The 12,841-nt window shown below is 32.9% G+C and overlaps 2 protein-coding genes across 2 annotated transcripts; one reads left to right on the forward strand and one right to left on the reverse strand.

The window, feature by feature from the left end:
- Positions 1-1,491: 1,491 nt before the first annotated feature.
- Positions 1,492-2,564, reverse strand: LOC100816015 (uncharacterized). The gene is made up of 2 exons (NM_001254077.1): positions 2,158-2,564; positions 1,492-1,859 (listed from the first exon to the last, which is right to left on the reverse strand). The coding sequence occupies exons 1-2, from the start codon at positions 2,439-2,441 to the stop codon at positions 1,673-1,675; spliced, it is 471 nt and encodes a 156-aa protein (NP_001241006.1). The 5' UTR covers positions 2,442-2,564; the 3' UTR covers positions 1,492-1,672.
- A 2,727-nt stretch (positions 2,565-5,291) lies between these two features.
- Positions 5,292-12,841, forward strand: LOC100816540 (AT-rich interactive domain-containing protein 4). Its single transcript, XM_003547840.5, has 15 exons — positions 5,292-5,838; positions 5,932-6,120; positions 6,795-6,848; positions 6,999-7,087; positions 7,504-7,780; positions 8,087-8,143; positions 8,506-8,537; positions 8,699-8,834; positions 9,162-9,335; positions 10,013-10,654; positions 11,299-11,436; positions 11,523-11,621; positions 11,829-11,929; positions 12,171-12,261; positions 12,354-12,841. Exons 1-15 carry the CDS (start codon positions 5,692-5,694, stop codon positions 12,474-12,476), a joined length of 2,349 nt encoding a protein of 782 aa, XP_003547888.1. The 5' UTR covers positions 5,292-5,691; the 3' UTR covers positions 12,477-12,841.

Below are 12,841 nucleotides of genomic sequence, written 5' to 3' on the forward strand. Positions count from 1 at the left end.
TATACTTAGTTGAGAAATATGGTAGACCTAACACTTTTAGTGCGTGAAAGGTATTATAAATGGTGTAGGTGTTTGATCTATTGAAAGATGCAATAATAACATATTATTTATATTTAATTAATTGTTAATGTACTGATATATATGTAGAGTACAAAAGAATAATAAATTTTAGATTATTTACTAAATTAAATTATTTATAACTTGAATTTAAATTTATTGATAATTTAAATTTAAATTATAATAATTTGTAACTAATTGTTCTATTATATTAATAGTCTAATATCATCCTCAATTTTTAAGTAAATTTCCTCTGGCAAGCTAGATTTAGTAATACATAAAACAAAAATATTTACTATTTACACGACTTGTTACTCTAGTTGAATTTTGTGTCACCATCTCCTCTCCATTAAAATTCCTTCCTCCATCACCCTTACTCTTAATTTTTTTTAATAGACTAAGTTAATTTATTAAATAAACAATTAAAGAAAAAATTCCTAGATCTCATTACCATCTCCTCCCTTTCTCTTAACAAAACAAAAAATCTAATTAAAATTCCTTTCTTCTTTTCTCCTCCATCACATCCCCTACTCTCCTTTGAATTAACATAGCCTAAGTGATCTAATATTTTTATTTCAAAATAAAATATATAAATAGGTTTAGTTTATTTTGAATAAAAAATCTAAGGATTAATTAATTTTTTAGTACTTCAAAATTTTCAAATTTTAATTTTTAGTCTTTCAAATAATATTTGACAATTTTTAATCTATCATTAATTTTTTTCTTTCTAAAAAAATTTCTTCATTTTCAGTCTTTTATTTATTTTTATTACTCAAAATTAGTTCTTATTTTATTTATTTTTATTTTCTTATTTATTTTATATTTAAGATTAATTTTGAATAATAAAAATAAACGAAATATTAAAAATGAGAAAAAAATGAACAACTAAAAGTGATGTTAAAAAGTTAATTAAAAAAGTAAAAATTATAAAAAAAAAATTAAGAGAATACAAATTTCAAGGACTAAAAGCTTAATTAACTAAAAATTTAATTTCAAAACAATCTATTGATGGAAAAATATCTTGATGCCCGTCCATATCAATGTTTAAAGCTGGGTCCACTTATTCTTCGATGGATTTCTTTATAAGGCAATAAGGGTACATGTGATAAGATACTTATTATTGGATTTGAAGGGCAAAAAGGCCATATTCAAAAACTTCCTTATCACCTTATCCTTATCTATTGTTTTGCATATGTAACGTGTGCTACAGAATTACAGTTCTGTCTCCGGCATATATAAACAAAGCTACGTGGTACTCATAAACGTTTATAACTTTTAAGAGTAACCTTGCTTTCAGAGATACAATTTAAATTATAAGAACACTTTTTTAACATGTATGTAATAAAACTAGTTAAAAACAAGCCAAAAACTTAGATTAGAAACTGAAAAGCTAAAAGCTTATTATAAGTTAAAAAATAATAAACATGTCACAGCTTTCTTTAAAAATTCTCAAAAAATAAAACGGACGGTATAACATGTTTCATACACAGTATACCTATACGTATCTCCCATCTTAATTAGGCTCCATACTTAATTAATGAAGCAATTCTGAACAAAATGAAGGATTCACAAAAATTATTTCCAGTAGTGGTTATATTTATACAAGGGATTTGGTTTATACTCTAGATTTAAGTCTCTGCATTCGTAGGTCCTCAAGTATAAGGCGTGTCTCTCTATGTGCTTCACTAGAACATTGCCTATAAGCTGCTACGATTTTCTTGGTAGAGTTCTCTAATTCTCTCATGTCATCCAAAACTATTTGTCTGTTCCGGCACTCTACACTGCAGAAGCCTTGATCTCCCCTGCACAAAAGCATCATATCCAAGTTCTATCAGAAATCAATTCACATCAAGATTCAAACTGTTATGGGTAAATTAAAACCAAAACTTACAACCCAAGATGCTAATTTTAATGTTAAAATAAAGTTAATCAAGAAAATCAGAAATGACCCCAGATGCCCATTTTCTTAATTAGACCATGATTGATCCAAAATATGTTAAATTTTAGCATAAGATAATTAATGATATTAATGTTTCATTAAGAAATGATGTGTAGGTAGAGAGTAGACTTAATTAGGAGTTTGGTTATACACTTATATACCTGTACATGTAAATATCTTTGTCTGGACTGAGCTGCTTATTGCATAGATTGCAAGTTTTAAGGAAGCAAAAGTCTTGAGGGATGGATTGTTGGTTTGTCTTTCTCATTGCAGATTTCAAGAGGACATTTGACGTGTTCTTTGAGCTTGTAATTTGAGGGAGAAGTCTCAAACCAACGTCCATGTTGGTACTCTCAAATGATCTCACATGTTTTCTTCTCTTGTTCACATGCTTCCCTTCTTGGGATTCCACCTTGAAGGGGCTTATGATGAACTTTGGAAGCATGGTGATGAATGAGGAAACAGAAACACAGAGAAATTGAATAGAGTGGAAAGAAATTAGGAATTGGATGAATTCTGTGAAGGGAAGAAATGGTGGATATTTAAAGGAACCATGCCCCACAAAAAAGGGCATCACATTCACATCATCACTCGTATGTTTTACTCTTTGTAATTGTTATGCACCTAACAACACGTGTTAGATTACAATTTTTTTTTTATATTTTTTATCTGGGACCGTTGCAGCCTTTTACTAAAGCATTTGCATCATGGGTCAAAAAACCAAGAGGGAGCAAAATAAAAATAATAGAGTAGGTGGTGAAATTATGACTGTGTCTATTTGCGCTGTTTGTATTATTATTGCTTTATTTGGCCCACTCAAACACGGTGGAGTGACGCGGACAGAGATTTATTTTAATAATAGTTTCCAAAATACACACATGAAAATTGTGGTACCTAAGGAGACATTCATAAAGTATATAATTAAGCTAAGATTCCACACATGGCAATGGGTTCTCTGGAATCGCATGAAGCAAAGTTGCAGAGATTTCTTATTCTTGAACCACTACATTCCAATGGAAAAGTAACAAAGGCAATAGCCACTTATACCTTGTATGGATGAATATATATGAATAGATGTGTGGCATGTAGATGGAATATTCAAAGCTTGTACTATTAAATTTTGTGGTCGAAATAAGAGAGTGAAGCATTGTTTTCAGTTATTGATTTTTTTTTAAAATGTCATATATGAGCATTAAAATATGAAAAATATTACTTTTATTTCTTAAAATTGATTATAAGATTTGACCAATAGTCTTTTTCACATCAATTTAATCTCTTGAAATGATTAAATTGATTAGTATTTTCATCTTTGGAACGTGGGAAAGAAAGTGAGGAGGAAAGACAAAAAATTAAAAATTTGAATTAGAAAGAAAGTGAAAGGAAGGAACAAAGAAATTAAATGTGTGAAAATAAATTGTCAACAAAATTCTCATATCTCCATTGTTGTAAGGCAGTATAAGCTGAATGTACAGAGTAGTTACCCGTTGTTTCATGTGCCCAAAACCACACATCTTCACGACTTCACTAACCTTGTGCATTGTTTTTTCTTCAGTTAAAGCTAACAATTCCGTCTCCAATTTAGATTCCACATTCATCGACCCCACTGGCGGACCTAGGTTCATTTGAGGAGTGCACTTACATTTTCTCATTTTTTTAAATTTATAAATAAAATTTTATATTTTTGTATTTTATTTTATCTATATTTATATAATTAAACTTGCTAATTTTATTTTTTATAATTTATAACCATTGACTTAGAATCTTGGATCTGCCACTAATCTATCCACATCTCCAATACAAGCATGTTGTTGTTGTGAATTGAGGTACAACTTTAAAGAAAGATAGATAGTGAAGAGGAAGGGAGGATAGTAGTAACTTGATGAGACAAATTCTAGTGGCAAAGGATAAGACTTAATTCTTCCACAAAGAGAGCTTCTTCTCAAATTTCTTGATGATTGGCTTCCGAGTTTATTCTTTCCTTGGATTAACACCCACTGGAAGGGACATAAGTCTACAATTTAACATTCCCCCATATCTTACAAGAGGAGCATTATCCACACCAATGACACCAAGTGAGCTTTTGAAGAAATTCACTTTTAATCCTGAAATTAGTTCAAAGCATCAGAGCATGCTCTTAATGATAATGTGTTATGTAAAATAAAAGTAAATTAAAAACTAATTGTTACTTTATCTCACCACTATAGTTTGACTGATAATGTATTATGTAAAATACAAGTAAATTTCATTGCTATATAACATACACAATAAAAATGTTATTACACAAAATTTTGTATAAATTGTTGTACAAATAACCCTTCTCTAATAAAAAAAATCAAACAATTCAATAGTTATATTTACTAACTTTATATTTTACAAAAAGGTATCAAATGATCTAAGTAAAAAAATTGAGACGTTATATCAACTGATCTTATCCCATGTATGTATCGTGCATGTATAAATTGAAAGTGGATTTTTGACACTAATGTTTCAGGTTATATACTTAACTATTCATTAATTTACCTTTTTAATATTTTCATTAATATAAATATAAATAATAATTAAGTTATTGTTTAGTGACGGATCCTAAAATTTTATTTAATAGGGTTAAGAAAATATTTTAATATTTTCGTAGAAGAAAAGTATTATAAGTTTCTACAAAATTCATAATGTTATGGAAAAAAATAAAAATAGTACCTATGTTTTTACAAATTATAATCATTATTTACATATTTAAAAGTATTGTATGACTTTTTTATTGTTAATATTATAAAATATTACAAAGATAAAATGATAAAATGAATAAAATTTATTCTTTCTTATAATTTTTTATAGTCATTAAAAAACTATTTTATGGGAACAAAAATAAAAGTTATTAATAATTCATGTAGAAAAAAATATTCTTGTAGAGAGAATTACCTTAAAACTGGTGGATCCATCTCTGTTTTTACTAATTAAATAAATTTTTGTATGATTAACAAATAATAACTATTTTTAAGAGATAATTATGATTCTTAAGCATATAATTTTGAACTTTTGTTTTTTACCAAAAAAAAGAAGTTCAAACTGATTTTTTTAGTATTTAAGGTATTTCTTAGCTCAAAACTATACACGTTAATAGGAATCAAACTTCTAACTCCATACGTAACATAACATGATTACTCAAACAATCATAAAAAGGTAATTATTTTTCTAACGTTATTTTCCAAACAACACAAACAAACTAACCCCAGCTTCCATGAACAATCCAGTGTAATAGTTTTGTAAAAAACATACTAACTAAAATTTAAATTAAGAAGCAAAACGACGTCGTTTAGTCTTTAGAAAGAACAACAGGGGAAGATGTGAATCCCGAATCCGCATCATCGCTTCCCTCAATCTTCTTTCTTGTTCAATCTTCATCTTCCAATCCCAATCCATCCATCGCGTTAGGGTTTTCACAGTTCCAGTTCCCTTCTCCCGCACCGCCATTGCCGCTCCCTTTTATCCTCGATCGGCAACTCTCTGCGTCCAAGCGATGCAACGCACCGTCGCAATTCCTTCGTAGTTTCGCGAAACGGCGTTTTTCTTCGGTGGAGGAAACTTCGGAACTGAGCCGCGTCGGAGTCCAATCTTCCGCGCTCGGAATTTCACCGTCGTTTTTTTTCTCTCTCAGTGTTCGCGTGTGTGTCTGCTCGGTGCTGCGTTTTGCTCGAACGATGTTTCCGTTTCATTCTCAAGGAACTCCGAAACACACTTGCACTCTTCTCGCTGTGACCTGCAGAACAAGTTCCGCTGAGCACAAACTCTCACATGCTCAGCGCACATATCCTTTCCCTGAGTTAGTTTCCGCGGGGCGTCTTGAGGTATACACGATTAACGCAGGATTCACATTGTTGTAATGTAGGTTTCGTGGAGCCACTGGAATGTCATGATGTGGATGCTTTCTTTTAATGCAGGTTCAAACTCTTTGCAGTCCGGAGAAGGAACAGTTTCGGAAAGTTCTGGAGTCGTTTCAACCGAATTTTGTTTACTTGCGAGGAGACCAGCTAGAGAATGGGGAAGTAGGTTCGCTGGTTTGGCAGGGTGTGGAATTATCCACTTGTGAAGATATAACAGAGCTCTTTGGTTCCACATTGCCAACGGCTGTATGTGTTCTGAATTTTGAGCTACTCTTTTAGCTATATGTGTTTTGTTGATGGCGCTCAATGTTACACATATAATGGCTGGTGAAGGAATCGAGAGCATGGAAAATTGCTAGTTGCTGTGTTGTTAATTGCTGAGAGAGAAGGAGAAGTATAGGAAGTACAGCTAGAGCTGCATACTGTGTAGAATGTTAGAATTTGAAACCAGCGTCTATATTCCCTAGATTAGTTGTATTGCATAGACATTTGGGGTCACGGGTATTGAACCAGTTAATGTGATACTTAGAAATGGTAGGGTATGGAGACTTGGCGTTATTTGGAGACATTTTGATGGGGACTTGGGTAGTATGGGATGCCTAAGTCCCACATCACGTAGTATGGGATGCTCGGCGGAGTACATAATTGGCTTGGTTCTTCCCCCTTAATTGCTAGCTTTTAAGGGAGGGTTCCCCAAGTGCTTGGGTGCCTATCACATTCCTCATGGAATTTACATATGTTTTTCAAAATTTTGATGTCTAATCTTGTGTTGTGAAATTCCTAACTTTTGATTTTTTAGCTTAAGTATCTGTTTTTTTTCTTATCTAAACTAATATGGCTTATCTGATTTGCATTTTCCCCCCTCAATCGTCGTTGTGGGTATGGTATTTTGTCTGATGTAATTTCAATAATTTCTGCAGGTTTATTTAGAAATACCAAATGGAGAAAGTTTTGCAGAGGCTCTTCATCTTAAGGTACTTTTGTCTTAGATGCTTGTAAAAACTTTTAGGTATTGATGCTCAAGCTCAACAAAATACCATTTTTGGAGGATGATAAAAGACACAAGAATCCCTTGCATTAATTTTATGGGAAATTTGGCTTATTTAAGCTGTTTGACTTTGCAGGGAATCCCATATGTTATATTTTGGAAGAATACCTTCTCTTGTTATGCTGCCTGCCATTTTCGTCAAGCATTTCTTTCAGTAGTACAAAGGTATGGTATTGTTAATTTGATTGCAACTAGCAAGCACATGGTGCTTTCGCTATGAAATGGCTTTTTATCCTAAATCTAATTGCCCTACTGATACAAGTCATATGGATGAACTATTGCATGTGCATACACATATTTAATGATGCATCCAGTAGTGGGTCGTCTGTGACAGGAATAATGTTTTTTGGTGACTGTGAAATCTGGAACTTGTCTAGTTTATATGTTGTGATAGTTAATCTATGAAAATTTTACTAATATTTTGTTTTGAATTACGAATGGCCAGAGTTTACAAAGTCCAGCATGACTTGTTTCTCATTCTCTGTGTCCATGCAATTTTCTTAGGCCTTTTGTTTTCTTAGGAAAGTTAAGAATTTCAAGGTAGTACTTAACATCTAGTGTTGTTTACAAATGTTTTGCAGTTCATCTACACATACATGGGATGCTTTCCACCTTGCACGTGCCTCTTTTGAACTTTACTGTGTCCAAAACAATCAAGTACTTCCTTCTGATAGCGATGATGCTAGTAGTGAGATGGGGCCACACCTTCTTGGCGACTGTCTCAAAATCAATGTCGACCCTCCAGAGATCGATGAAGAGGATGATGACGAAAGTTCCTCAGGAAGTTTGCCTGCCATAAAGATACATGAGGATGAAGTGAACTTGAGATTTCTCATCTGTGGTGCACCTTCGACTGTTGTAAGCTTCTTTGGAATTCTACTTCCTGTTTAACATGCCGTAAAACCACCTTTAAACTTTGATGTTTATGCAAGGAAAAATGTCTGTGTAACTGTCATTATGTCACATAGTGACATGCCCACACAGCCTCACCAACATATATATGTTGAAAATAAGTTTCTCTGTTGTGGGACAAAGCAAGATTATGTTTTACCAATGTGGGACTAAGGAAAGGATAAATAAATAAATAACAATGCACTTTCCAATAAACACTTCCACCACGATGGACATTATTTGCCAATTACACGTGGCTTTGTTTCTTTTCAGGATGAGTCATTGCTGAGATCTTTGGAGGATGGACTCAGAGCTCTCTTAACTATTGAAGTACGTTGACTGTATAGCTTAATTAAATTATCTTACTTGGATAGCAAAACAACTCTGTATCAGCAAAATCTTAAGATGCATAACCTTTTTTTAATGTAAAAACTAAAAATGTTACTGTTAATAACTTAATAATTACTCAACAGTTTTTTCCCCCCATCATTATTCAATCTGGTATAGTCTTTCCATGGAAGCAATATAAATATAATAAATAAATATTAATATAATATAATAAACTACAATTTCCTGTTGTGATTTTAGTCCTCTTACCATTCTCTTGTTTTATAGCTTTTAGCTACAACTTTTTCATCTCCTTGAGATGGTCTCTTGGGAGGTTTTCTCAATTTTCTTATTTATCTTTTCAGATACGTGGTTGCAAGCTCCATGGCAAGTTTAGGTATGTTGATGTAACTTGCATATGCCTCATACTTGTACATTTGATGATTTAAAAAGTATCTCTTTCTCTTATTCAAACTCATTTATTTTTCACTAGGACTTTATTGGACAGATGATTATGATTTGCCATCATGTAATATATATCTTTATGCTATGATACAGTGCCCCACCACCACCTCTTCAGGCAGCCGCTTTTTCTCGCGGAGTTGTGACCATGCGATGTGATATATCAACCTGTAGTTCTGCACATATCTCACTTCTGGTATCCGGCAGTGCACAAACTTGTTTTAATGATCAGGTATCCTCCAAGTGTCTATGTTACTAGTAATATTGTTTAAGTATTATTAATGTAACAATCAATAAATGCTATTTGCACATGATATTTAATATTTTGATTTCAATCTTACATTTCTCTTGACAACAAATTTATGTTAATTTGCTACTTGTTATTATATTTTACTATTAAGTCTTCAGAATTTAATTTAGTGTTTTTTTTTGTAATGAAACAGTTTTTTTTTGTTTTCTGTTTCATTGAATTGTCTAAAAACAATCATTGTGCAAGTAACTTTTACCTGTTGAAATTTTTGGATTCTTATTCTTTGGTCTATCTGTTTTGCATTTTTAGCTCTTGGAGAATCATATAAAAAATGAGATAATTGAGAAGAGTCAACTAGTTCACGCACAACTCAACAATGAGGGAAACAAAGAGAACATCTGTGAACCTCGCAGATCTGCTTCTATTGCCTGTGGAGCATCTGTATTTGAAATTTGCATGAAGCTACCTCAATGGGCTTTGCAGGTTTTAATAACTCTCCCTTTTCCCCTTCTTTATTGTAATATTATCTGTGTTAGTGTTGTTTTATTGCTTAAAATTATTATTCCTCAACGTCTTTCCTTGCTAGTTTGATACTAGGGGATTCATCACTGTTTTATTGCTTGTTGTTGTTGTTCTTGTGGGATGATCTAACCTAGATGTTGAGAATTTATCCTTCTTTTGATGTCAAATTTTGTACTAGGAATGATTTTAGATTTCCCACCAGGCATCTACCTTTGTTGTTAACTACTCTTCATCGTCGCTTTTGCTTTCATCATCTTCCCTCTTCCAAATGGGAGTACTGTATTATTTAAATACGCTGTTGGTTAGCCTTATTGTTAATGTTATGAGAGTGGTTCTAAGATAACAAATGATTTGCACACTGGGATTTATCATTATGATTGTTTCAAGCAGCAATGATACATTGTCCCTGCTAATCACACTGTTTTGACCTACCTTCTTAATATGTTTCAAATTGAATAATCTACATTTACATTGCTAATAATGAATGGAAGCAGATAAACAAGGATTACTGTTCATAAATACTTGGATGTTAAGTATAGTACCCAAAGTTTTGCATCCTACAAGATTTGAAGTTCTATATGGGCATATTTGTTATTCAAACTCATAATTATGTTTGTATGGTTTGTTACTCTATTCAGATTTTGAGACAGCTAGCACCTGAGGTTTCTTATCGAAGTTTAGTTGCACTTGGCATTGCTAGTATTCAGGGGTTGCCTATAGCTTCTTTTGAGAAAGATGATGCTGAACGCTTACTGTTCTTCTATCAAAACTGTGAGAAAGATAGCTGTACAAACAAAAATAATATAATTTTTAGCAGTCCCCCTGGTTGGTTGAAACCACCCCCTCCTACTAGGAAAAGGTGTGAACCAAGACAAGAGGCTAGCCCTGGTCTTCATGAAGGTGTCTTTGCAGGGCAGGGTGGTGTTTGTAAATTAAATGAAGAGGAAAAGGACAGAAAAATTGTCAATGGGATTAGCATGCCGTTAACTCCTGCTAGGCAGAGATTAAAAGTATCTGCAATGAGGCCAATTCCTCACATTCGTCGCCATAGAATGACACCTTTTTGTGGGCCTTCTGAGACAGATGGTTTTGATGGCACTCAGGTAGAGGCTATTTTGCCACTTGTTGCCCCTACGAAGCGTACTAGTATTGGATCAACATCTGGAACACACAGAAAATCATTTTCAAGTGCAGCTCAGTCTAAGCAGGTTATTTCATTGAACCCATTGCCTCTTAAGAAACATGGTTGTGGTAGAGGCCCAGTACAGACATGCTCTGAGGTGAGTTTCCTTTGCCCGTTGTTTTAGGATAATTTGGTGAGTAGTAACCTATGTCTACATGACAAAAATAATATTTTAAATAAAAAAGTCCTAACTCTAGAGATTAATTTTTGACAGATATAACTTGAAGATTGTGCTTTCAAGTTTTAATCTTAAGTGTAGCATTGTCTTCAAATAGAAACCTCTAAATGTTAGATAAGTTGATGAAAATGATTGCTGTCATTTAGCAAAAAGAGTTGTCTACCATAGTCTTAACATTGATGTGAGAATTTTAATTACCTACTGTAGAAGGATGATCTGTTTTTTCTTTCACTTTCTTGCTATTTTCTGATTAATGATTTTTTGGATCAGTATTTCATTTAATAATGTTTTTCTTAGACCCAAATATTGCTAAATCATACTGGGCCAAGGGCCAATCAATCTAGGATGCAAACATTCAATGATAATCCATATTTAAAGAAAAGAAGATATTTTTTGCTTTCATTATCTGATGGTTTTACTATTAACGATTTTTTAATCTATATTCCATAAAGAATTGGTATCCTAAACATTGCTAAATCATGCTGGAATCTGGATTAGTGTGTAAGCATTCAATGAGAATATATTCTTAAAAAAATTCATAGAAGTTATAACTTTCTGTATAGGAGGAATTTCTTAAAGATGTCATGGAGTTTCTGATTCTCCGGGGACATAATAGACTGATTCCTCAAGGAGGGCTTACCGAGTTCCCTGATGCCATACTCAATGGAAAACGCCTTGATCTCTACAATCTATATAAAGAGGTGAGTTACTGAAACTGTGTTCTTTGAGAATGATTATGTTTTTTTTTTTTGCATATTTTTCTCTCTCAAATTGTTGGTCTTTTTAGGTGGTTACCAGGGGAGGATTTCATGTTGGCAATGGCATCAACTGGAAGGGACAAATCTTTTCAAAGATGCGCAATTACACAACAACCAATAGAATGACTGTATGTTCTATGCCTTGGCTACATCTCAACCTTGAGTAGTTAATTTTTATGTATTTGTTATATTGACCCTGGAATTCCACTTTAAACTTTAAAATTGAGATTGACAAGTCATGGACTTTCCAATCTCTTAATGTGAAAATTTTCTGACACCTCAAAATTGAGATTGACAATGTTTTTTGATTTGTGTTTGTGTGCCTTCTTGTACAGGGTGTTGGGAATACTCTCAAGCGACATTATGAGACCTACCTTTTAGAATATGAATTAGCACATGATGATGTGGATGGAGAATGTTGCTTGTTGTGTCACAGGTTTGTACTTCTTAATATATCTTTTTTAAGTCAGTGAAGCTATGCAGTTGCATTAGTTTTGGTATGGTTGCCTGCAGATTGTGTACTTACCCTCACCCTGTAAAACTGTCGAAACTTTTTTTTATGAGAAACTGTTATGACTTTAGTCTTGTGATTTATCATTCAATTTATGATGATCTGCAACCCTTAGAAGAAGCTAATCTAATTTATTTTTTTCTTCACAATCTTTACTGTTAAACAGTAGTGCAGCTGGTGATTGGGTGAATTGTGGCATATGTGGTGAATGGGCCCACTTTGGCTGTGACAGAAGGCAGGGTCTTGGTGCATTTAAGGTACTACATTGTCACTTACAGTTATTGTATGAATGTATCTCTTTGCTTTTAATAATATTAAGGTTTTCTTTTTTCATTCACAACTTCTGCAGGATTATGCAAAAACAGATGGGCTAGAATATATATGTCCTCATTGTAGTGTTACAAATTTCAAGAAGAAACAAAATGTTGCTAATGGGTATTCTCAAGGGTCAATGTCTTCACGACCCCTTTGATAGTGTTCCCCCGATTCCGTTCTGGAATAGTGGACAAACTAGTTACCTGGTTTGCTGGATTTATCTGTAATTTATGTTTTAGATAGATTAGTGAAATATAGGACAAAAAATTTGAAAATTAGGTTTAATCAACACGAATGCCATCAGGAGTAGGCGAACCCCTTCCACCTTTGTTCTTGATTAAGGGGAGCAAAAATTCCTAATTCAGATAATGGAACTCATACCACTTTCGGATCTCCATCAGACTCTTCATTGTGAGCAGTGAGTTGAAGTTTAGTTTATTACGAGTGTCCTATTGTATTTTGAAAGGAAAATGTATAGACTTGTGCATTAAGCTTGTTTATATGATTTAATTTAACATCTCA

The sequence above is a fragment of the Glycine max genome, chromosome 16 (genome assembly GCF_000004515.6).
Source record: "Glycine max cultivar Williams 82 chromosome 16, Glycine_max_v4.0, whole genome shotgun sequence".
In the NCBI taxonomy this organism is placed as follows: domain Eukaryota; kingdom Viridiplantae; phylum Streptophyta; class Magnoliopsida; order Fabales; family Fabaceae; genus Glycine; species Glycine max.